This window comes from Anabas testudineus, chromosome 22 (genome assembly GCF_900324465.2).
Source record: "Anabas testudineus chromosome 22, fAnaTes1.2, whole genome shotgun sequence".
Taxonomy (NCBI): Eukaryota; Metazoa; Chordata; class Actinopteri; order Anabantiformes; family Anabantidae; genus Anabas; species Anabas testudineus.
The window spans coordinates 20,785,231-20,808,277 of NC_046630.1; the positions used below are offsets into that span (position 1 = coordinate 20,785,231).

Below are 23,047 nucleotides of genomic sequence, written 5' to 3' on the forward strand. Positions count from 1 at the left end.
CTTTCTCTAAAGGAAGTTTCTCTGCTTTTAGCAGTTTAATTTACCACTTAATTTATCACATATCAGTGTAAAGTTGGTCAACCAACCAACCTTCTTTCACTGCAGTAACGGACAGCATTAAAAATCACACATAACTTTATATGGTTTTCTAGATTCAGCTGCACCTCTTACTATTGAAGGTTACACCCAGGTTTACTGAATAGAATCACATGGTCTCAGACAGACCTGCAGGAGACTAGAATGTAAATGGCAGAAATCTAAATCAAGAGCTCTACAGTGGCTTGAAACTTTGCTTAGTTACAAAACAGCTCCCCGTTGGGGAAATTCTTGTGGCCAGGTAGCCCCCTTAATGTGCCAAGGATTTGTGGATCAGTGTCTCTTTGAGGGACACATGGCCAGGAATCGAGGGAAACTTGTAATCAAACCACCAGCTCTTGGCTCACGGACAGTGATTGTGGTTAAACCTCTACTAAAGAAATCTCAACCTCGATCTAAAGTCACTTACTATAATATCAACCAGTCTGTAACGCCCTGTTCTTCCCCAAAGTACTGTTAAGAATTGTCTCTGAAAAGCTCTCAGCTTACAAAAATTGTATATAATTCTGTAAGCTCCTGACCTTTAACAATAATAATATATAGTTAATAATATTATTAATAAGTATATATAAAATGGCTTGAGAAGATTATATTAAAAAATCTGACAAACTTTAAATAGATGTTTTCCAGAGTGCAGGAATAGAATGGGAATTTGCTCATTTTGAGAGACTATGCACATACCTTGTACAGGCAGACAAAACTAGCCAATTTTAGGGATATCAATCACCAGCCTGTCCCACTCACCTCATCCAGCAGCCCAAGGCTAGTCATTAGGGGCCTGAGTTTCAAACCGATGGTAAAAAAATAACTTGTTGGTTTTATCCTGCTCATTGAGATTGCATATGCTTTTCCTACCAGGAACCTTTCATTGCAGCCTATAGTTGTGCACAGTTGTCGTGGTGGTGGTGAAGTCCTGTCAGTGATATGTGGGACTGTGATAAGCAGAAACCACAGAACCTGAGACCACATTTATCTCTTAGGCAACAGTCCTCTTGGTCTGTGCATCATTCACTGAGCTGCTGGCCTATTGCGTTAACACCTTCAAATATAATTTTTTTCCAGGTCCATCTGGGCTTTTAATGACTTTTGTGCTGTAATGTGCAGCACTTACCTCTGAGACATTAACTTCAATTTTGTTGTAAATCTTGACTTGAAAAATGCCATCTTTGAGTGAAGCGATGCAGCACATTGTCTGATTGCAAGCCTCTCCAACTTTCCCAACTATCCCTATATCATTTCATCTATATCTATCTGTCCATCTATCTACCATTTCCTAAATCATTCAATCTTTACCCGAAAGGTTTTAGGGAAAATTCTCACAGATTAGTGAACAGAAAACAAGATCAGAAAACCACTCCAGCAAGTTTTTATTTGTTTGATTTGGTAAGGCAAGGTTAAATAAGTAAACTCAACTAGGGAAATTACTTAATTGATACATGTGTACCATCTCATACAGGTTGGATGAAGATTACGAATATTTAAAAAAAAAACATTTCCAAGGCAATGTTTTCTCTGCAAAGCTACTTCCAGAAATGACACTGTAAGCAGGAAACCTTCTCCTTAGGAGCTCTTCTTCTCCTCAAAAATGATATTTGCTGTGGCTTTCTTGGCTGTGAAGAAATACAAACAAACATCTTGTTAATGTTCAAGTTCTTCCTTCACACTCGGGATCAGACCCTGCTACAAAGATCATTATTTAACTACTGTACATAGCACTTCATCAGATGGACTGAGAATCTTCACATATATTTTCAATAACATGGTAATTATGACATGAGTGTATGTTAGTCATGAAATTTGTGCTGTGGGAATATTCCATCTTTTCTGGTCTTTAGGTATAAAGGACCCACTGTGTATGTTCATTTCCTTCAAATACTTTGTTTATATTTTAAAAGTAATAGTAAAAAGTGCATTTTTCATAGTTGCCTGTCAAAGCACAGTGTTAGTGCCCTCTTCTGTCGCTGTGGGGAAAAAAACCTACTCTGCTCTGTGTGGTTTTGACAAAAAGAGGCAGGCTAGGCAGTTCTAGAACGCCCTAGTCACAGGGCAGCTCCACAAATGTGTTGTTTTTTGTTGTTAGTTTTGTACAGTTTTTGTTTGTCTATCTTCCACCAACTCATGTGTGCTTTTCTGAGGTGATGGACAGAAGCGAACCTACTGGGATCTTCCTGATCGATGTTTGTGAGTGAACTTTTAGTGACTTTGTCAGATGGCAAACATTATCATGGAAACAGCACAAGTCAACTGTGCTGATGGCGTACCAGACATGGCTGAAGGAACTCAGTCCTGGTTAGCTGTAACTGGCAAGGATAAAAAGGCAAGAAAGACTGTGCAAGACTCTAGCAAACACAAGTGACCTGGATACCCTCAGACTGATTTGCCTGATATCTCAGTTTAAAGACAATGATCCGTTTGTTGAGGTTTCTGACCCAATTGTATATTGTTATTATTACTATTTAATTTATTATTATTATTACTCTATTGAACCAATTGATCAATTAGATGTAATCTAGATCATTTTAGATTAATTCTCAATTAATTCTGCTGTTTCTAACTTCTAATCTGGCTTCTAACTAGATTTTCAGTTGTACTCTGGAAATGAATGTAGTCTTATCTTGTAACATGTTCTCTCCCTACCCATATGCATAATTTGAGCTTATTCAGTATATTAATGTACCTAATATTAAATATTAAATATGTCTTATTAAAAATAGAAATTAAAATGATGGATAATCGTTATTACCCATCATTTTAATACCCATATAAACCATCATTTTAATTTTTATGTTATGATGGAATTTTTACCACCCCATCCATCAAAACAACTGACAACAAGAAAGTCTAAGTCTAAAGTCAGTAAGTTACTATAATGATGTGTTGGGGAATAATTTGTTATCCATATATCATTATTATTATTTATTTTTCTGTTTTTATACTTCATAGACTTCACACAAACTTGATGACTTACTTACCTTCATCTTTTAACTTGTCAGCAGCGTCTGAAGCTTTGTCCTTGATGTTTTTCACCACATCATCAATCTTGGCTTCATTCTTGAGGAAAAATGGTCGAATGATGCGGTTATAAATCTGGACTGAGCCATTAGAAGGAGTTGGAGCCATGCACCACAACAAAAATGCACACTGGGGAAAAAAGACAAGAGTTCTCTTATCAAAGTATATCAGGACACAGGCATCACAGTTACATTACAGGCTGCCCTGATGAAACTATTTTCCAAGTCTAAATTTAAGACTGTCACCACACTAAACTTTCAGGTTTTTGCTGAAATAAATACAAAACATAGGCTACATAAGTAAAGTAATGCACAATGATAATAATAGGATTTTTTTACTCTGTTGAAACCCATGGATTATTAGAGGATTTTTTACTGCTGTCTTTTAGGGCACTACAGTTTTGGGTGAGATGCAGGTGAAGTGATGCACCCATCATGCCTAGTGCCTACTGTACAAGCCTGTGGGGGGTTGCTGCAGTTAGGGTTAGGGTTAGGGTTAGGTCTGGGTTCAGCAAAGTTGTGTGCCCAAAGAATGAGGTCAGCTGAATTCACTAAATGACCAGGTTATTCCATCAATGATTTTTTTTCCTTTCCCTGATGGCACAGGCATAATCCAAGATGACAATGGCACTTTACAGAGTAAAGTCTTAAACCTTACACTGAAAAGTGCCTTGACATGACTTCATGACCATGACATCAATACAAGATCTTAAAATGTTAAAATGTATGCAACTCTGGATAGAAATAAATGTTGTGACATGGCAGAAGCGTATCAAAACATTATTAAATAAGAACAAATTCTCCCCATAGCAGACTGATTTTATTTAAAATAATACATATATCTTCCCTTAAATGGAATGTGTTGTTGTTAACAGTCCTGCTGGAATGTGAAACACCTGTACAGGTCTTTATTTTTTATTTTTTGATGTATGAATCCATGTTTCAACACATGTTGAACACATGTTTCAATACATGTTGAAACAGACAAGCACAACTGAACATAGTAAGATTACCTTTCCAATGTAATAGAATGGGAACCAAGAGAGCATGATGTCAGCAAAAAACTCCACCACACTGAAGACTCCATATACCACCCAGTAGGTCAGCCACTTGGTATCATCCTCTTTGGTGGCACTTTCAATAGCCTTAATCCTGGAACAAAACAGGAATAACATGTAAGAGAAACAGTTTGAAAGGTCATCTGATCTTCTTTTTCTGTGCAGTGTAGGGACCATTACCATAATTTTTTTGAGTTTCCTCTGCACAAGAAGAAGATGCCTATGTGAGCCATGCCCAGCCAAAAGGAGCTTTTAGAGGATCTAAAATCAAGAATTGATGATTTGCAAACAACCTACATATGGAGACACTTTGGGACTTTGGCTACTCTACCAATAAGTGGCCATCCAGTCAAAATGACCCCAAGAGCACAACAACCACTCATCAATGAGGTAAAGAAACAACCCCAAGAGACAGCCAAAGATTTGAAGGCATCATTGGAACTGGCTAACATTTGAGTCTACAGTAGGTAAAACATTGAACAAGCAGGGTGTGTATGGCAGGACACCATGAAGGAAGTAGCTGCTTAGTAAAAATAACAGTGGTGTATGCCTGAAGTTTGCCAAAGAGCACACTGACACTGCACAGCGGTATTGGCAAAATGTTTTGTGGACTAATGGCTGACTAAAGACTGAACTATTTGGAAAGAACACACAGCACTACATCTAGCACAAAAAGCACACTGCATATTGAAATGAAAACATAATACCAAGCGTAAAGTGTGGTGGAGGAAACATCATGATTTGGGCCTCCTTTCCTCTATCAGGGCCTGGCCAGCTTGCAGTGATCAGGGAGAAGATGATTACCCAAGTATATTCAAAAATTATTCAGGATATTTAGGATAATGTGAAATTGTCTGTACATCAGCTATAGAAGCTGGGTGATGCTACAAAGAATGGGCTAAATTTCCTCCTGAATTATGTCTGATCCACAGCTACAGGAAGTGCCTGTGTGAGTTCATTTATCAATATTGATATTTATCAGCTTCACTCTCACAGCACTGCTTTTTCTTGTCTTGAACTGTCTGTTGCTTTCACACACACTGTCTCAGCTACACTGACCAAACAAGACCTTCACTTAAGTCTGAATTTTGATTTACTTTTACTCTAGTGAAAGTTCCCACACCACAACTTAAAGGCATCTGCTCATTTTGTTGCACTATTTGACTTGGCTTGCCATCATCCATCTGCTCAATCAATCAAGGGTGGAGATGTCACAGAGTATCAGGGAGTGGGGGACAGTTTTGTGGACTGGTGTGGACTAAACCATGTCAAAGTCAACATCAGTAAAACAAAGGAGCTGGTGATGGACTTCAGGAAATCTGGGAGTCCAGTCATCCCTCTCTCTATCCAGGGGGAGGAGGTGGAGGTTGTGTCTGAGTACAAATACCTGGGAGTGTACTTGAACAACAAACTGGACTGGACTAAGAACTCATCGGCTCAAAAAGGCTCAGAGCTGGATGTACTTTCTGAGGAGACTCAGGTTCTTCAACATGCTGCGGATGTACTATGAGTCTGTGGTTCCTGTGTCATCTCCTGTGCTGTGGTCTGCACACTACACAGTGCGCTGCTAGACAGTGGACCACGTTCAGCCAGAGGCTGATCGACATTAAGTGCTTCACAGGACGTCACAGGAGGTCTTTTCTACCTGTGGCCATTAATCTTTGCAATTCCTCCCCCCTCTGTAAGGGCAGAGGGAACTGACATTACACTGTCTTATAACTGCTGTCATTCCACTCTGGACTATAAATATTGACCCATTTTCATTCATCTCACATATTCTGTAAGTGAGTTCTCTGTATTGACGTTATTGTATTATTGTGTATTATGTTGGTGTGGATCTTTCCTGGTTTCCTGGTGAAAGAGAAATCTTAACCACTGACAACATTAATGTTGACTTATGCTGTCAGAAGTCTATAAAGAAGAATCTATAAAGTCTAAACTTATGTTATGTGTGGTTTCATCATCACATGCTGAAAAGCTGAAATGTAATAATTTAGAGATTACTAGATTACTTAATCAAATTTGATTAATTTTTTATTAAATATTATTAAAGTATCTTGATTATTCAGTCAAAATAATGTAACGTTTTACATATGATTCACTACTTTTACATATAATTCATTATTGATTATTATTGATGATTATTAATGCTGAAATGTACTAAAACACACATTTAAACAGCACTGAGCACAGATTGAAGTCAAACGACCTTCTCTAACAGGTTTGACAGGTGTGGTTTCAATGTTAAAAGTGGAATCACTGGTGATCGAGCTCGACACTCAGGAAGAGGAGTCAACTCAAATTTGTCTCAACAGCTTTGCTTAGTCATCATCACACACACACACACACACACACACACACACACACACACACACACACACACTTCATATAGAGTGAACAAATGTAGGTCGAAATATATAATAGTATCTCTTATGTAGTATAATATAAAATAGTGAACTATAAGTTTGTGTTGCCTTTAGATGTAAACAAATAGTATTTGAGTTAAAACGTCGGGTTTGTTCACTTCCATCCGTGTTGTTTCCATGTGTGTGTGTGTGTGTGTGTGCGTGTGTGTGCGTGTGTGTGTGTGTGTGTGTGTGCGTGCGTGCACGGCAGGCCTCGCCCAGACTGCTCCAACAACACTCCACTTACGATATGTAGGCTGGGTAGAGGAAGCCGATGAGGTTGCACAGCAGAGAGGCTCCATAACCGACGACCAGGTAAACTGCGATGATCCCGATGACGGCTGAAAACAAACCACAGGAAACATTAGTCACGACACGATCCATAGTCTACATAACTCGACCATTCCACTTTAATAGAAAGCCTGAAACTACTATGGATCAAGTGAACATTGAGTTCGACTGGGGCTACAGATGATTGCCTGTCATAACATGACTCCGTCGTTATCTGTGATGCAGTCGATCTCTTCCCGTTTCACCATCTGCTCCAGTCAACACTCACCCACAGCGATGTACGTCCTCTTCACACCGGTTTTAGCCTCGATTTTTCCCAGAACGTCTGTAAAAACGTTCTTTTCATGGAGAAACTTTTCAAATCTTTCTTTGAGGCCCTGCGTCATTGCTGCACTTCCGTCTTCAACGATGCTGAGACAACTGTTCCGACTCCGACCGCGACACACCCGATGATGCAGCGTTAGATTACAGGCTTCAAAATAAAAGCACGGCTGCACGTTTCAGTCCTTATCTTTGTCAGTAATCATGTAAATAACTATTAATTATCACAACTGCTTCTCTTGTTTAACATCCACCTGGATGTTAAACCTGGTTTCAACAATGTGATGTAATAATGATTTATCAGATCCCGCCAATCAGGCGTGAATGTACATGATGATTGTATATTATTATTATTATTATTATTATTATTATTATTATTATTATTATTATTATATTGTCAGTGCATGTCATTCACAATTAAGTTAATTTCAAAACGTTCAGAAATAGTCGGGACAACACTGGACTAACAGAGAACCCTTCAAAAACCTGGAATGCGGTTGAGTTGATATCAAATTTTGTCAGACAAACTAAAGCTGATCAGAGATCATCTGAAGCCAGGGTTTTCCAGATCTTTTTATTGCCTTGTCTTTCTCAGCAAATACATCCAAGTTCTCACAAAAGCTGGAGATACTGTGTTTGCTTACTTCGCTGAAGATCTTTGCCAAGTTCACAGGTATTTGTGATTTCCAGTAATGACTCCATTAATCATGTGAATGTTTATAATATCATCATAATAATATTTATTGCTGCATTATCTTCCTCGACCTACTGGACGTTACTGCCTCACTTTTCAATCTTCCAATGATTATTTCAACAAATAACAGTTTCAGACACAATGTTCCAGCATCCCAGCTCTGGTTGGCATGTTGACAGGTAAAGGAAAGATGGTTTTAAGGAGAGGATCATTAACCTTTTGTTCTTCCCTCCACACAGCTACCAAAATAAAACATGCTGCCACCTGGTGGTCACAACAGCCCAGTGCGAAATCACCCAAATACGGTGTATATAATCAAGGTATAATCAAGTGTCTAATTCCATCAAAGAAAATATAATCAAGTGTAGAATATTAGTCAGATTCTATGTTGTTGGGATAAATGTAACAAGTTGTATGGAATGTAGGACACTGGCATAATAATAATAATAATAATATATAGGCCAAAGTTAGTATTTGGGGTGGTGTGTAGTGAAACGTGTACAATGATTTTGGGTGATCTGACTGTATACAGTCTGGAGAATACATGGAGCAGTGGCTACAGTTATTTCTATACCTTTACATTTTGATCAAACTTGATCATAGTTGTGATTGTTTAGTCTTTGGTTTGGATCCAGTTACTGTGGTTCTACAGTATTCATTGTAGACGTGCAGGTAAACATGGTGTTTTCCTTATTAATAATAAGTTGGAACACCAACATAAATATTTAAATATTCAATTCAATTCAATTTTATTAGTATGGTGCTGTTTACATTTGACATTGTCGCAAAGCAGTTAAGCAAAGAAACTATGGAAGTTTATATGATCAGTGAATGTGTATGAATCATAATAAACAGATTGTCCCTGATGAGCAAGCCGAGGGCAAGAAAAACTCCCTGAGAAGGCAACAGGAAGAAACCTTGAGAGGAACCAGACTCAACAGGGAACCCATCCTCATATGGGTGATTACATGCTGTGTGTTAGACAACAGGCAGTCCAGTATAACAGTTAATGTCTTTAAGTTCATGTGGAGTCCAGCTAGTTATTGGAGGCTCAGGTAGACGAGCGTTGAGTCGAGACCTCAGAGAAACAGCTGTGAGTCAGACAGGTCCAGAGGACAGAGGGTGGCTATGTCCATGAGTCTTTACCTAAGGCAAATCTATTTACAAAAATGCTTGACTAAATAAATAGGTTTTTAGCCTAAACTTAAATACTGAGACTGTGTCTGAGTCCCGAACGCTATTTGGAGGGGTATTCCATAACTTTGGGGCTTTGTAAGAAAAAGCTGCTGGATTCTGGAATAACTGAAGTTTGTTTATGCACCAAGTTGAACAACTAGACAGTAAGGCATTACAGTAGTCCAACCTAGAGGTGATGAAATATTAAATAATATAAAACATTTTGGAATATATACGTTTATGCATTACACATCCAGTTACTATGCTGGAGGAGGAAGTGTTGACTGTGCATTTTGTCTGAAAATGCCTTTCTCATAATCACTGAAACTCTACGAGGTGAAATCTTGCATGGAGCCCCAGACCGAGGGAGACTAACAGTTATTTTGTGTTTCTTACATTCGCAAACAATTCCAACAACTGTTTTCACTCTCTCACTAAGCTGCGTGGCCTTCCAGCCCATTCCAGCCTTTTGTAGGTCTACAGCCGTGTCCTTGACATCTTTGGACAGCCCTTTGCTCTTGGCCATGGTGGAGAGTTTAGAATCAGATTGATTGATTGGTTCTGTGAACAGGTCTCTATTAACAAGCTGAGATTAGGAGCACTCCCTTTCCTAACCATTGCACTTATATTCTTTTTCTTTTTCTTTTATATTCATACATTTATATGAATAAAACAGCCATTTTAAGAATACGGTGGGTTAGTGCTTCCAAAACTAAAGGAATAGTATACCTCTGCACCAATGTGATACCATTACTGTTGTCAGTGTGTAACCCAAAATAGGAACAACACTGATACATCAAAACTGCTATAAAAAGACTATTATAAAATAATCAAGAGAACTACCTCTGTAAAAGTAAATGTCATTATGTTCAAATAATCACTACAGCATATAAAGCAGTACAATGAGAATTATATTAACTTTTTACCTTGGATTATTTATTAATCAATACTAGGCAGTTTATCAGTCATATAAGGGAAATGGGAAAAGGGAATTAATAACTGGGATTTTACATGTAAAGTAGTGGAAAATATATTGGTCTACTTTTGACTTTTTTATGTACCAATAAAATTGTCTTTGCTCTATTAAAAAAAAAAAAGAAAAAAAAAAGAGATACTATTCATCCTTTGGTTAAAAGATGAATATCTGTTTAAAATGTTGTGTCTGGCAATGGCCCAGAAATGGGATAAAGTTGACCCCCCCTAACCCAAAATCGGTAGACACAGACAGTTCAACTGTTGGAGGGGATGATGTTTCCTTTGCTCCTAAAATAGGAACAATATGTATCACAAAAGTCTTTGGAAAATCTATACATAAATGCAAATAACTCCTAATGGCCCATTTTTCTTTTCTTGGTTTCATTGGTGATGAAATAAACACTCACACAGTGTGAAGGTAAATGTCCATTTATTCTGAATCTACATGTTTAAACATGTAGGGCTTGATAAAATCTATCTACTACACAGCATAAATAATCTTAGTTTTTACTGTACAGTACCATTACATAGGTAAAGACTGTGACCTCTGAGTCAGGCCCTACAAACACATAATGTCCTAGTCATACCAACACACACCTGTGAACAGGGCCTGACTCCAGATTAACGAAATCTGACTGTTCAATTTGAACATTTGTCCATTTACAGTTCATACATGTTTGTTGAAACGCTTCTCAAGTGTGTAGTCACCTTGCAATTACCTCTTCTGCCCCTCTAATCACTGTGTGAATGTCTATAAAGCAGGGTCAAACCATCAAAGTAACAACAAAGTGACAGCTATTTGACTGCATGTCACACCTAGAAGCAACAGAGTAGCAAATTGTTGTCTCTGTTGTGCTTTAATAATGTCATCATGTCAACAAAGCCCTATGACATTAAGGCTTTATGAAGTTCTATGTTAAATTCACAACACCACAGAGAAGTTCATATTACTTCTACTTCCGTGGCTGCTTTTGAAGCTTTCAAATACAGTGCAGTTTGAAGTATCTGTTGTGAATGCTCCAGACACACTGGACCCTAAGTTATCTACATTTAAACTTAGTTCAGTGTCTAGTAAATCACTGTAAAAGAAGGAGCAGCACTGCATTACATCTGTAGGATGGGCAAGGAAGCTACAATCATGCCTTGTTCATGATGCCTCATCGGCTAGTTTATACAGAAATGACAAAACTGAAAAATATGACATGGGTTGAATTTACACTTTGTAGATCTCTTGGTTGACATATCTGAAAACAACATCTAATCCATTAGGTAAACATTAGGGAAAGACTAGGTTTCCCAGTCTAAATGTAAATGATTAAAATACGATGTATTAAAAAAATATATATATAATTATATAATGGACTTAACTACAAAGATTATCATCAGTTTAGAAGGGTCAGATGTTGTCTTCAAATGCTTCTACTGCTCATGAATCTTATTTTAGTATTGTTCTTTATCCATGATGGTGCACATAATGTTAGCACATGTAGTGGCAATGAACACCACATGTACATCACAGACAAATACATTACTGTGGAGTTTCACAGTGCTTTGAAAAAAATGGGTGTACATAATTATTAATTACAGGCCAGTTGGGTGAAAAAAAAAAAAAAAAAGGTGACGATTAGATGAGGCAAACGACTAAATCAAACCGATACATGCGTTATTCCGAATGGCTTCAGTTTACCAAGTATCCTACAGGTTTTCTGTTGACACATATCATATTTGTGAATAAATGCTTCCTACAACACGAACTTCACCAGGTCATTACAGCAGTCAGCAGTAGTTTGTAGTAGTAAGACAGAAGCCTTCGAAATGGAGCATCCCTTGATCCAGATGTGCAAGCCTGTAGCATCCTGTAGGAAACTGACCACATCTCTAGATAGAACTGAGGTACTGAACACCAAGAGCAGGTCTACTGTATATCTTATAGCGGTGCAGCACTACTTTGATACATAAACACAGCTGAGGCTCACTTCCTGTTCCATACTAATTAAGTTCATTTATTTTTCCCGTTACTGGCTGCCAGCTGCCAGGAGGAAGTCGGATTGCAAATGCAAATGGAAATATGTACAAATGTGAACTTTTCAACTGAAGAAAAGAAATTATTATTGTGATGAATTATGGTCATACGGCCTTTACTGTCCAACGTGTGGACAACAGGTGGCGGAAGGATACAAACTGGACACAGAAGATTCTCCAGCTGTCCATAGGTCTTTAGTCATTACTTTAATGACACACTGCTGTGACCCAATTAACTTTGATACACAATGATTTAACAAGTTTCACTTGAAAGGTGTTGCCTATTCACTGGAGCTTGATACCTCTCAGAGGTAAGCTGTGTGTTATTGACTGCAGCCTCGTACCCAGCGTTGGCTGCAGGGATGCGAGGCATCTTCTTGACTGGACTGGGGATATGCTGAAGGAGGACAACAGAACAGAAAGTAGTAAGTTATTAGCAAGCATGTAATTTATCTAGTTAATATCGACAGCTAAGCTAATATTGAAATAGAGCTGGATTGTTGAGGTTAGCATTCTGTACCAAGCTGTGCGTCAATGTTGTCTGCTTGAACTGGTTAACATTAATGTTAAATTCTTACAATAAAAAGTTTGCTCTCTCATTTGAGATTAATAAATAAAGTTAGTTAAGTATTTTTACTAAAGAAGTAGTATTAGTAAAACAGAATTATAAACTATAATTTAATAAATGATTTAAATAAGAAAAGTAAGCACAAGTGTGAGTACGGTACCTCAGCTGTAGTGCTGGATCGAACAAGGTCTGGTTCTGCCAGCAGATCATGGTCCAGAGGTCTGCGTGCGTATTCCCGCCGGTGCTTTTCATCCACCCGTGTCAGGTACCATGTTCCAGGGAACAGATCCTCCACTGAGCTGCGAGGGATGTAGCTGGCTGTGTGGACCAAATTAAGGAAAGTTAACAAAGAGATAACAAGTGGTGACTCATGCATGACTCAGAACAACTATTGTTTGTGACTGAAGGCTCCCACAGCCAGAATTTCAGTCACAACAGTGTTTTTGTTATGTCGGGGCTCTTTATAATTTCATGAATTTGACTCACAATGTGATTCAAATGTGTGCTGATAATTGCATTGGCTTGTTGTGGCTCAACAGTTAGAGCATTTGTCTCGCATAGGATCGGTGGTTTGATTCCCGGCTCCTTCTGTTCGCATGCCAAAGTGTCCTTGGGCAAGATCGGACTGTTGGGTTTTCTATATAATGTTTTATACAATTATACTTTGTAAGGCCCTAAACCTTCCAGTGTAAAGTGCCTTGGGATGACTTCTGCTGTGACAAGTACGTACCTAAGTGGTGAGTCTCCTCTCTCAGTTTCATGTTCTCAGAGAACACAGCAGGTGAGACCTTCTTCCTAGCGTCCAATCTGACCTTCAGGTCACTCAGGCTGGACACTAGTTTGTCCAGACTAGATCCTGTCACAAACAAACAATCAACAAATTACATAAAAAGTATACACCATTAATTATTTCTACACATCTGTTCTTATTTCATCCACCTTTATGAAAATAAAATCAACCATCTCCGACTTACCAGGTGTATGGTCCTGTGTAATCCGGAGAGAATACAGAGTAGCAGCAAATCCTGAACCGTAGGAGAAAACCCCAATCCTCTGTCCTGCTATCTGTGAAGGTGTATGTCTGCAACACATTTACATATTTTTTTCTTACATACTATAAATCTGACACAGAGTAAACGCTTCAAGGTATTCCAGTTAGCCGTGGAGGAATCTTGCAGAATTAACAAGCAGTTTGTTTGCAGTGAGTAAGCTATGAACTTTACAACAACTTCAAAATCTTCAACATAAGATGTTTGTTTTCAGATTTTGTAGTATGTGAGGCATTCTTGTGTCAAGTCAGTTATTGATACAATAATTCTATGTTCTCAACACAGAAATATAAGGGTTTTATATTGTTATCTTGGAGTTTTGAGAACATAATGTGTGACTTGGAGGTATAATAAATAAAACACATTTTCTGGACAGCCCTGCACCTTGTGTTCAAGTTTATTCTTGAACACAAGTGAAAATTTGTGCCAGGATTTATCTTCAAAGCATTCTTGAGCCATCACATTGGATGAACATGTGGAGACTATGACCTTGACCTTTGGCCACCAAAATCTTAAAAAGTCCAAGTGGCCAAATGTGGCAAATTTTATAACATATTCTTCTTTAAATGCCGCATTCACAAGAATGAATTGGCGGTAATGTCATACTCATCAATCATTCAACACAAAATAATGCACAAAATAATAAGAGTAGTAACCAAACAACATACATTCTACATTCTAATACATTCTGTTCTTAACTAAAATGCCTGTGGGATGAACAAACTAATTCAAGACAAACGTAATGGATTATCTTCGTTGGGTCTTGGCTAAAACATGATCTATGTGTTTTTCAGCAAGTGATTAAATACAGCAGTTGAAAAAATGAAAGTAAAAAAAAAAAAAGAATACATACTGTGCAATGACTGATGCCAGGCAGCCATAGACAGAGGGAGTGTACATGTTTCCATTCTGATTTGATATCAGCAGAGAGGACTTTGTCTTCCTCTCAAACAGATCTGCACTGGCATTCATGAAGGCTTTCTCCACATCACGGTCAAAGTAGGTATCTTCTGGCTTTACATCCCTGTCATCCACATACACAGACACACAATTAGAATTAGAACAGAATAGAACTTTACAAAGAAAATTACATAAAATAGCTATGTTAAGAGTTTTATTGCATGTTAAGTGATAAAACAGCAGGTGAGAACAGGTAATCAGTATGTTGCTTGCTGCACTTGTTCAATCCAGGAACAGTGCTACAGAATAGCTTTCTTGAGTTTTTGGGGTAGTTGTTCAACGTCTATTCATGTTAAGTTTGGTACCAACGACTTGCTTGATCTGATGACTGGAATCCGATGATTCCAGGAAGCAGAATTAGTAAAAGCTTAGTTAATTAATTGTTGCAGGAAAGAGTTTTCACCTCCCTATACCCTATCCGTGGGCAAACTATTCCAGGTATTCCTAGATACTTTTTTCATAATTAGATTATTTTTAAAAATCATTATATATTAATAAATGCTGATGTATCATTTATGAATTAACCTCCTCTCACCATAATAGCTTATCAAATTTTATCCAATTGGTGTTTATGCACAACAAGTCTGTAGGTAAAAACACATTTTTGTCACAATTTTCACCTATGAGAATTATGTCAAATAAATCCAGACTAGAACTTCTATAGTTATGTTTTCAGAAGCATCAAATTCAAAGTACCATTTGGAGGTTGTACTTCAGTACTTTTACCTTAACTTGAGTAGTAAAATAACTACTTGCACTTTTACTTGGGTATTGAGTGTGTGTACTTTATACATCTCTGCTCTCAATGTACCTGAAGGCGTCGAGGCCTGCAAAGGGTCCTGTCTCAGTGTTAGGACTGGGATGGCTCAGAAAGTCATTCAGCATCAGTCTGGCCAACGACTTCTGCACCAGCTTGCAGTACGGGGAGTGAAAGACTAAATATCCAAAGTCCTCTAGGCTGAAGCGCTTCTCAGAACCCTCTATAAAGAGAAAATAGAAAAAAAAAAAAAAAAAAAAAAAAAAAAAAAAAGAATGATTAGACCATACAATCTCTGAATAAACAGTTTAATATCTTAAATGATGGTTGCTTGGTTGGTGCCACAAATGCCTAAAACACTGGCCTGGGTGTGTATGTGTATGTAAAATAGGTGTGTCAAGCTTGTAGCATTATATTAAAAAGCCTTCGGGTTGTAATTGTTGTTAAAGGTACTTCACCAAAGTATAAAGGAAAGACGGTGAATACTGTGAGTACATGTGATTTTTTTTCCCCCATTTTTAATAATGTTTTAATAAAATTTGCATTTCAAACAAACTTCTTTAACTTCTTCTTCTTTGTAGAATTTTTAGGAAAATAAATAATTGAATCTATTTTGGAATAAGGCTGTAACTGTGGAAAAACTTAACCGCTGTTAATAATTTCTGGATGCACTGTATATTGTAAAGACCTGAGGGAAAAAGCTGCTTGGACTTTATGATTTGTGCCTTGAGTGAGTGAACTCATGGGATTGTTCGTTTGTTGGTTCAAGTTGTTTAATTAGTAGTGTTTCAACTGTGTTTTAACTGGTTAATGTCAACTATGGTGTCAGTATGTAAGTGGGTAAGTTAGCCACCATGATGGAGTGGTGTAGAATTAGCTGCACCCAGTGTCAGTGTTCATGTTGATATAAATTAATATTGATTTAATTATATGGTTTCATGTAGGTCTTGTGGATCGTATTAAAAGTTGCAATGCAAGGTCTGAACGCCCTGTGAAAATAAATGAGGTACATGTATATCATAATATGACGCTAAAAAATTGCTGTAATTAGGAAGCAAACAGTCATTATGATATATCACATTTTAGCCTTTGACGTTACAGTGTTGCTTGTAGTAGATAATGTCAGCACATTGCTGATGAGATCAACTTCAAAAAGTGCCTTATCCCTACATGATGTAGGCCAAGCTTTTTCATCCTTCGATGTCGGCTCTTCCATATTATTGTGAAGCAGAATTCACCAAGCGTTGGATTGTTCACCCACTAATAGGGAACCTGAGCTGGGTTTAGACCTTTGTGCAACAGGTTAATTTTACCCTACTGTTAATGTGTTGACACAATAATAACACTGTGGGTTGTCAATGAGTGTTGGAGAATATTTCTCCTACCTCTCTGTCCATTTACATTTAGTCATTTGTCAGAAGCTTTTATCCAAAGCGACTTACAAGGATAAGCTGGGTAAGTGTAAGGAGGTCTTATCTAAGGACCCCTACTGGAGGTAGGCTACAGCTGGGATACAAACCCCAGTCTCCCACATGGGAGGCGATGATGTTACCACTATACTAACCACTACACTAAACAGTCTGTCCACAATTTTGTCCTCTGCTTAAGAAATTTGTAAGCATCTTCAAATTCCTTCTCATACTCCTAATAGTTCATCTTAGGAATGCTTCCCAGGAAAAAAAAGTGCAAAGGATTGCAAGCAAAGACTTTCAGTTGAGTTGTTCAATGGTAGTACCAACTATCTACCTCTGCACTAGAGGTTGACCGGTGGTAGTGGTTAGCCAGCTATTTAATATTTGGCATTTTTAATCAATCAGCATCTGCCAACATCTTTGCTTACACTGACTGATTATGAAAAAGTGTCTAATGACACATTTGCAGCCTGGAAGTTGTTATATGTAGATGTGGCATGTATTAATGTGCAAAATTGTCTGTGCACCAGTGTCAATTAATCACCTGGATGCATTTTATTATCACTTAAATAAACAGTGAGTGAGATTAGCAGATCTGAAAATACAGTTACTGTGTTTGTGCGTCTCCTCGTATCTGTGTCTTTGTGACCGAGGGCCGAAGGACACATAGATATCTGCATTATAAATAGACAATCAGCTTCCTTCTTCTCTAAAGATCAGCATTGGTCATTAAAAAAAACATGTTGGTCAACCTCTACTCTGTATGCTCAGCAGCCTCACTCAATATATTGAAAAAACTGTAGAAGAATTTATCCTAAAAGCTTTCTATCCACCTAAAATATCTTCTGTATCTAGTTTTTCATGGAACTGATACATTTCTTCTTTTCAAAGCAAGCCACACTTCTTCTCCCTATTTAGCTTTTTTTCTTGGTTTGTTCCTCATTCACAAGTTGCTTTGGATATAAACCTCTGCCAAATGACTAAATGTAAATGTAGATTCTGGTCACTGAACTTAAGTAAGCTTCTTAGAATAGCAAACGGGTAACATCCTAAACCCTCTTAACCAATTATGCTGTTAAATGTCCTTCAGATACATGACAGAAAAAGCATTCTTCAAACTGAAAGATACTTGACTTCACTATTGCTTGTAATTGGAAATGTATTCATAAAATGCTATCTGAGATCTGTTTGTATACATTTTATTTAAATTACATGGTGTAATATTGACACTGAATTTACCACTTAGTGAGCCGAGTGTACACAACACATACACAACTTTCTTGTCCCGGCTGTCAGTTTAAAACTGTGTGATAATCTCTAAACATACGATAATCTCCAACTGTGCAGAGCAGGGGTGTCCAATCCTGGTCCTCGAGAGCCACCATCCTGCTAGTTTTTCTTCTATCTCTGTCCTACCCACTGCTGATTACCTGGATCAGGTGTGTTCAACCAATCAGAACTTGGAAGTGCAGGGCTGGTTGCAAAACAAACTGGACAGTGGCTCTCGAGGACCAGGATTGGACACCCCTGGTGCAGAGAATAGAACACATAACAGTTTGAATGTGGGAATTTCACTTTAAACCCACCTCTTTGCCATTGGGCTTGAATCTTGTTGCGGTACACAGAGTAGCATCGGTCCAAGGCACTCAGGTAGCACTCTATCGACAGCTTACCATCCACCACAGGGTACTCTGACATCAGGTCTGGCTTGTAAAAGTCATATGCATGCTGCATGTGGGTTCCTCGCAGACCTGCATCAGAGCAGTTTTCAGCAACACACTCATACTGCATAAAACATTTTTTTAATTCACATGTCCAGAACATCAATTTGATTCATGATTATCATTAAGAACTAATTATTCTGGGATATTTCCCATGCCTTCAGTCATCAAATGAATTAATTTTTAAACACATTTGCTAGTTGTAATAAAGTATTAGACACTGAATTTACCATTTAGTGAGGTGAGTGTTTACAAGTGTATAGGCATGGGTAACTTAAACTTTCTTGTCCAGGTTGTCAGTTTAAAACTGAATGATAATCGAGACGATAATCTCTAATTGTGCAGAGAACAGAACACATTTAACAGTTTGAATGTTGGAATTTCACTTTAAATCCACCTCTTTGCCCTCAGGTAGAGGTGGGTTTATTCCAACCAGAAGTCGACTTCCACAAAGTATTGAGTTATATTATATTTTAGATTAATTTCCTATATTTTGCACACAATGCAAGCTGCTTACAACTAGCAATCACTGTTGTAACCACAGACAATTGAGAGCAGCCTAGTGCAGTATTTAGAAAAATCTGAATCATAGGATGAACAATTCAGGCGGACATCGGGTCAATAAATTGGTCACTGTAGACAATACAAGAAAGCAAAGCATTACAAACAAATAGTTATCAGTTAACTGACCTCGTTCAAAGGCCAAAGGAGCATTAGGTCCAACCAGCATGGCCACTGCCCCAGCACCCCCTGTAGGCCGGGCATTTCCTGTGGCATAGACAGCAATGTCCCCTGCTACCACCAAAGCATAACGCCCTGCACAGAGGAAACATCACAAGAAGGGAGACACCAAAGGTAATTCATAAAAAATATTTACAAAATATCTTGTCTGAAATGTGGGTCCTTAAGTCTGCTGCATCTTGTTCAATGAGGTGAAAGTGTGTAGCAAACAAAAAACAGCTAACGATACATGACGTGTGTCAACTGTAGGCATGGGTAACGTAAATTCAGATTAAGGCAAGGAATAATGCATATTTATGGGAAATCAGACTTGGACCAGAAACAGCTGTTGAGCTACAGGATTTCAGGTCATGAGCAGCAAGTTATCAGAGCAACAGCAGCAGCTTCTACTGCATGTAAATGGAACAGACACACAAGAAATGAGAGAAAAAGGTGGCTTGCTCAAAATTCAGCGTTCAGAGTTGAGTACACAGATTCTTTATTGACTCTACAAAATAATGCAGCACGTACTGTTATGGTTGCTGAAAAAAGTTAAGAAGGAGACACCAACATACATTTCCTCAAGTTTGTTCACTCACCATCCCATGAGCTGGACTCCACCCAGTTAACAGCATTAAAGAGTGCAGCTGTACCACCGTAGCAGGCATTTGTGGTGTCAATGCCCTCCACATCTGTATTTCCTGAGTCCTCAAACAGCTGCATGATGACTGTCTTGACAGACTTGGATTTGTCAATAATGGTCTCAGTGCCAACCTCCAGTCGGCCCACACTATCATAGGACAGGCAATTCCTCTCCATCAGCCTCTGGACCACCGTGAGGCACAGAGAGTTGATGTCTTCACGGTCAGAACAGAAACCCATGCGAGCTTGGCCCAGGCCCACAGTGTATTTCCCAGCTGGTACGCTGTCAAACTGCTCCAGCTCACTCTGATCCACATACTGAGCTGGGAAATAGAGTTCCATGGCAATGATACCCACATCTTTGGGCCATGGGCCCAGGCAACTAACTGGGGCTGATCCAGGCATCCCGAACAAGGTGAGAAGGGGTTGCAGGTTCTGCATTTAATTAATTTGACAAATATAGTGTTAGTTATTTGTGTCCAAGTACTTTAACTTTGACATATCCACAGTAATAGATCAAGCTGCACAGCAGCTCCTCAAACGTAAACCAACGTAAAAACAAATAGTTTGCTAAAGTATGCGTTTCTACTATTCAGATCCACCAGGTAAAATATGGCAGTACACTAAACCGGAGCAGCACCCACCTCAAAAATAAGAGCACGATCCCACGAAGTGGCGCTTTAACGTTCCCACATGAAGGCGTTCAGAGAATTAGATTAGCGTTATATCTATACCGTTAGCTACCTTGCAAGGTTACTGAGATCACTGAGCAACTAGCATGTCAGGTATGATCGCTGTAGTGTAGAATCAGTAGTTAATAGCTTTCACTTCTACTGTTAGAGTTAACATTTTGTGAGGTTTAAGGACATTTAACGTTTTGTAATAACCTAAAAGATAGAGGGTACTAGCTTAAAATGTGGCTAACAAGTATAAAAATTGTAGCGTTAGCATCAGCAGGCATTTTTTTCAGAACAAGCACTACCTGGATCCAGTTGATGTAATTGGGTGTTGCTAGATGTCACATTGCACAAAGCGTTTAACAAAACAGCCACTAAATAGAGCAGAGTAGCTGATAACTAGGTGAAAGGGCAAGCGGATTTCCGTAGTTCATGCCCGGTACTAAAGTTATTTACACTTTAGACGGTCAGACTAAATGGTCAACTATGTTGGGAAAAATGAGTTGCTGCACAAAAGGGAAATTACAACGGTAAAAAATGCCTATTGAGAACACGGAATTATATCAGTAACAATACAAGTACCAACATAAGTTCAGTAAGTGAGATGGCTACCCGGACCACATAGCTGACGGAACTGCTTCCTCTTTAGCGTTAACTCATTGAGCCTGATTAAGGCAGAATGCTTTAACCGTAGCAGAATTGTTTCTCACTATATTAGCAGTTATACTAGTTATGTTAGATATGTGCTACCTAACTGATCAAAACGCGACTCAAGCCGATATATGGCTTCTGATGGTCAATGTCCTTCATTAATACTAAACACAGCACAAATCGAGACAAACACTAACTCCATACCTACGCGGAAATATATATATAAAAAAAACGTGGTGTACATTAAGCCTCTCACCTGTGTCTGAAGTAAACTGATCCTCAGAATCACTAATCCAGTGTTAATAGTGGCCAGCACTGCACATTTGTTTTTATATATGGCGATGACAGAGCAGCGTACACCCTGTACTACAGCACCTGGCCTCCTGTCCAATCACGCCTCACACATATCATGTGACGCTACCAGGTCCTGCGGGTTTCTGGCCAATTGGATGTTAGAAACCACAACCACGCGCCAGCGCCGCGTAGGACGTCCAATAACAGGAGATGTACGATGTCTGGTGAGAGAGAAGGAGCCAATCACAGCGTGACATTAATTCCTGGCGCGGTGAACACAGGATCACAGCAACATACATGCAGGTAGTAGCGGTTATTAAATAATCTAATCACAGTGTTTCCTCGACTAAAGTGCAAAAGAACAATCCAAACACTGCAATTGCAATGTTAAGTGTTTTTTTTTGTTATTTATTATCAATTATCTGACGAGCATTATTTAACAAGCAAATAATTGAACATTAAATATTGAAATAGTGAATTTTCAATGAGCAAATTACATGAACATAGGCTATAAATTGCAATACGGCAAATATAAAACAGCACAAAACATAAGGAGGAACACATTAAAATGTATAAATTCATTTTATTGGTAACTTTAATTCAGTATTTTTAAATGTGCTTCTTTAAATTCTTTAGAAGTTGGAATCTTTTAACATTTAGTTGTGATGTGAAGTCAACTTTCTAGTTCTAAATTAACGATATTTCTTGTGAAAAAGGGAAGTAACAATATTTTATTGGCTTTGATTTCCCTTAAAAAATATTATTGTACTTGAGTAATAGATCTATACAATTAATGTATACAAATGTGATAGTTTTGGTGTAGGTATATTGACTGAAGAAGTGGTTCTGGTATTCTTTGTGTTAATCTGGTTTATTGTTTTACAGAGCATTCAAAATGATATTAAGTAATGAATTCTCCATGCTGTAACAACTGGCCATTTCCAGCAAGCAGGTGCACCCATGTATTTTCTAATACAGTAAGACCTGCTGGTGGAAGTTTGACTGGCAGTTTGGATAAAATGGTCACATTTCAACAAAAGCTTTATACCACCACAATGTTAGTAAGAAAGGGACTGGTCCATGTATTTAACATCCATAAAGGTAATGCAACAGCTACTGCAGATGTTGACCCTTGCATTTATTAAATGAAGGCTGTGTCTGGTCTGAATGCTCTGTGGGGTTCCAGGGTCTTTAGGGTTTCATACATAATACATACATGAATAAAGGCAAGATTCACAGGTGGACCAGTGGTTTGGTTTCATTGTTGATCATCATACTATAATGGTGACGAGGGAGCTGAAAACAAAACGTCAGCATGTTCCTTCCATCGTGATCGTGAGATTTGGCTTGTGACTGACAGAATGATGTCACAACACTGAAGCATTTGAAATAAGTTTCCTTGAAAGTATGTCTGAGCTCAGACCTGTAGAATTCTTTGTTTGCTTAAGTTGTTACCCTTTAAACAAGAAAATCAGAAAGAACAAAGAAATGAGTAGTGGGGGCACCTGTAGAGAGAAGATGGTGTTATACTGGACTGCCTGTTGTCT

General features: G+C 38.3%; 2 protein-coding genes across 5 annotated transcripts; both read right to left on the minus strand.

Moving 5' to 3' along the window:
- Positions 1-1,439: 1,439 nt before the first annotated feature.
- On the minus strand, positions 1,440-7,300 carry reep5 (receptor accessory protein 5). The gene is made up of 5 exons (XM_026338856.1): positions 7,130-7,300; positions 6,818-6,911; positions 4,121-4,259; positions 3,069-3,237; positions 1,440-1,706 (listed from the first exon to the last, which is right to left on the minus strand). Exons 1-5 carry the CDS (start codon positions 7,245-7,247, stop codon positions 1,657-1,659), a joined length of 570 nt encoding a protein of 189 aa, XP_026194641.1. The 5' UTR covers positions 7,248-7,300; the 3' UTR covers positions 1,440-1,656.
- Positions 7,301-10,440: 3,140 nt separating this feature from the next.
- Positions 10,441-21,588, minus strand: hmgcs1 (3-hydroxy-3-methylglutaryl-CoA synthase 1 (soluble)). Of its 4 annotated transcripts, XM_026340207.1 has the most exons (11): positions 20,861-20,978; positions 20,523-20,556; positions 19,836-20,313; positions 19,207-19,332; positions 18,382-18,546; positions 15,438-15,606; positions 14,520-14,690; positions 13,592-13,698; positions 13,348-13,473; positions 12,778-12,935; positions 10,441-12,446 (listed from the first exon to the last, which is right to left on the minus strand). In XM_026340207.1, the coding sequence occupies exons 3-11, from the start codon at positions 20,281-20,283 to the stop codon at positions 12,303-12,305; spliced, it is 1,614 nt and encodes a 537-aa protein (XP_026195992.1). In that variant the 5' UTR covers positions 20,284-20,313; positions 20,523-20,556; positions 20,861-20,978; the 3' UTR covers positions 10,441-12,302. The 4 variants fall into 4 exon arrangements, with proteins under 4 accessions (XP_026195992.1, XP_026195994.1, XP_026195993.1 ...); XM_026340209.1 differs by lacking the exons at positions 20,523-20,556; positions 20,861-20,978 and adding an exon at positions 21,463-21,588; XM_026340208.1 differs by lacking the exon at positions 20,523-20,556.
- Between the last annotated feature and the right edge of the window lie 1,459 nt (positions 21,589-23,047).

Bases quoted from the DNA above. Each gene is read 5' to 3' on its own strand.
- reep5 (XM_026338856.1), bottom strand. From the start codon at position 7,247: ATGACGCAGGGCCTCAAAGAAAGATTTGAAAAGTTTCTCCATGAAAAG. The intron at 6,912-7,129 runs GTGAGTGTTGAC...GTTTGTTTTCAG, and splicing joins GAGGACGTACATCGCTGTGG to CCGTCATCGGGATCATCGCA. The intron at 1,707-3,068 runs GTAAGTAAGTCA...ATTTCTTCACAG, and splicing joins TGACAAGTTAAAAGATGAAG to CCAAGAAAGCCACAGCAAAT.
- hmgcs1 (XM_026340209.1), bottom strand. From the start codon at position 20,283: ATGCCTGGATCAGCCCCAGTTAGTTGCCTGGGCCCATGGCCCAAAGAT. The intron at 14,691-15,437 runs GTACATTGAGAG...TGTGGATGACAG, and splicing joins GCAGGCCTCGACGCCTTCAG to GGATGTAAAGCCAGAAGATA. The intron at 13,474-13,591 runs GTAAGTCGGAGA...TGTTTGTGACAG, and splicing joins TACACAGGACCATACACCTG to GATCTAGTCTGGACAAACTA.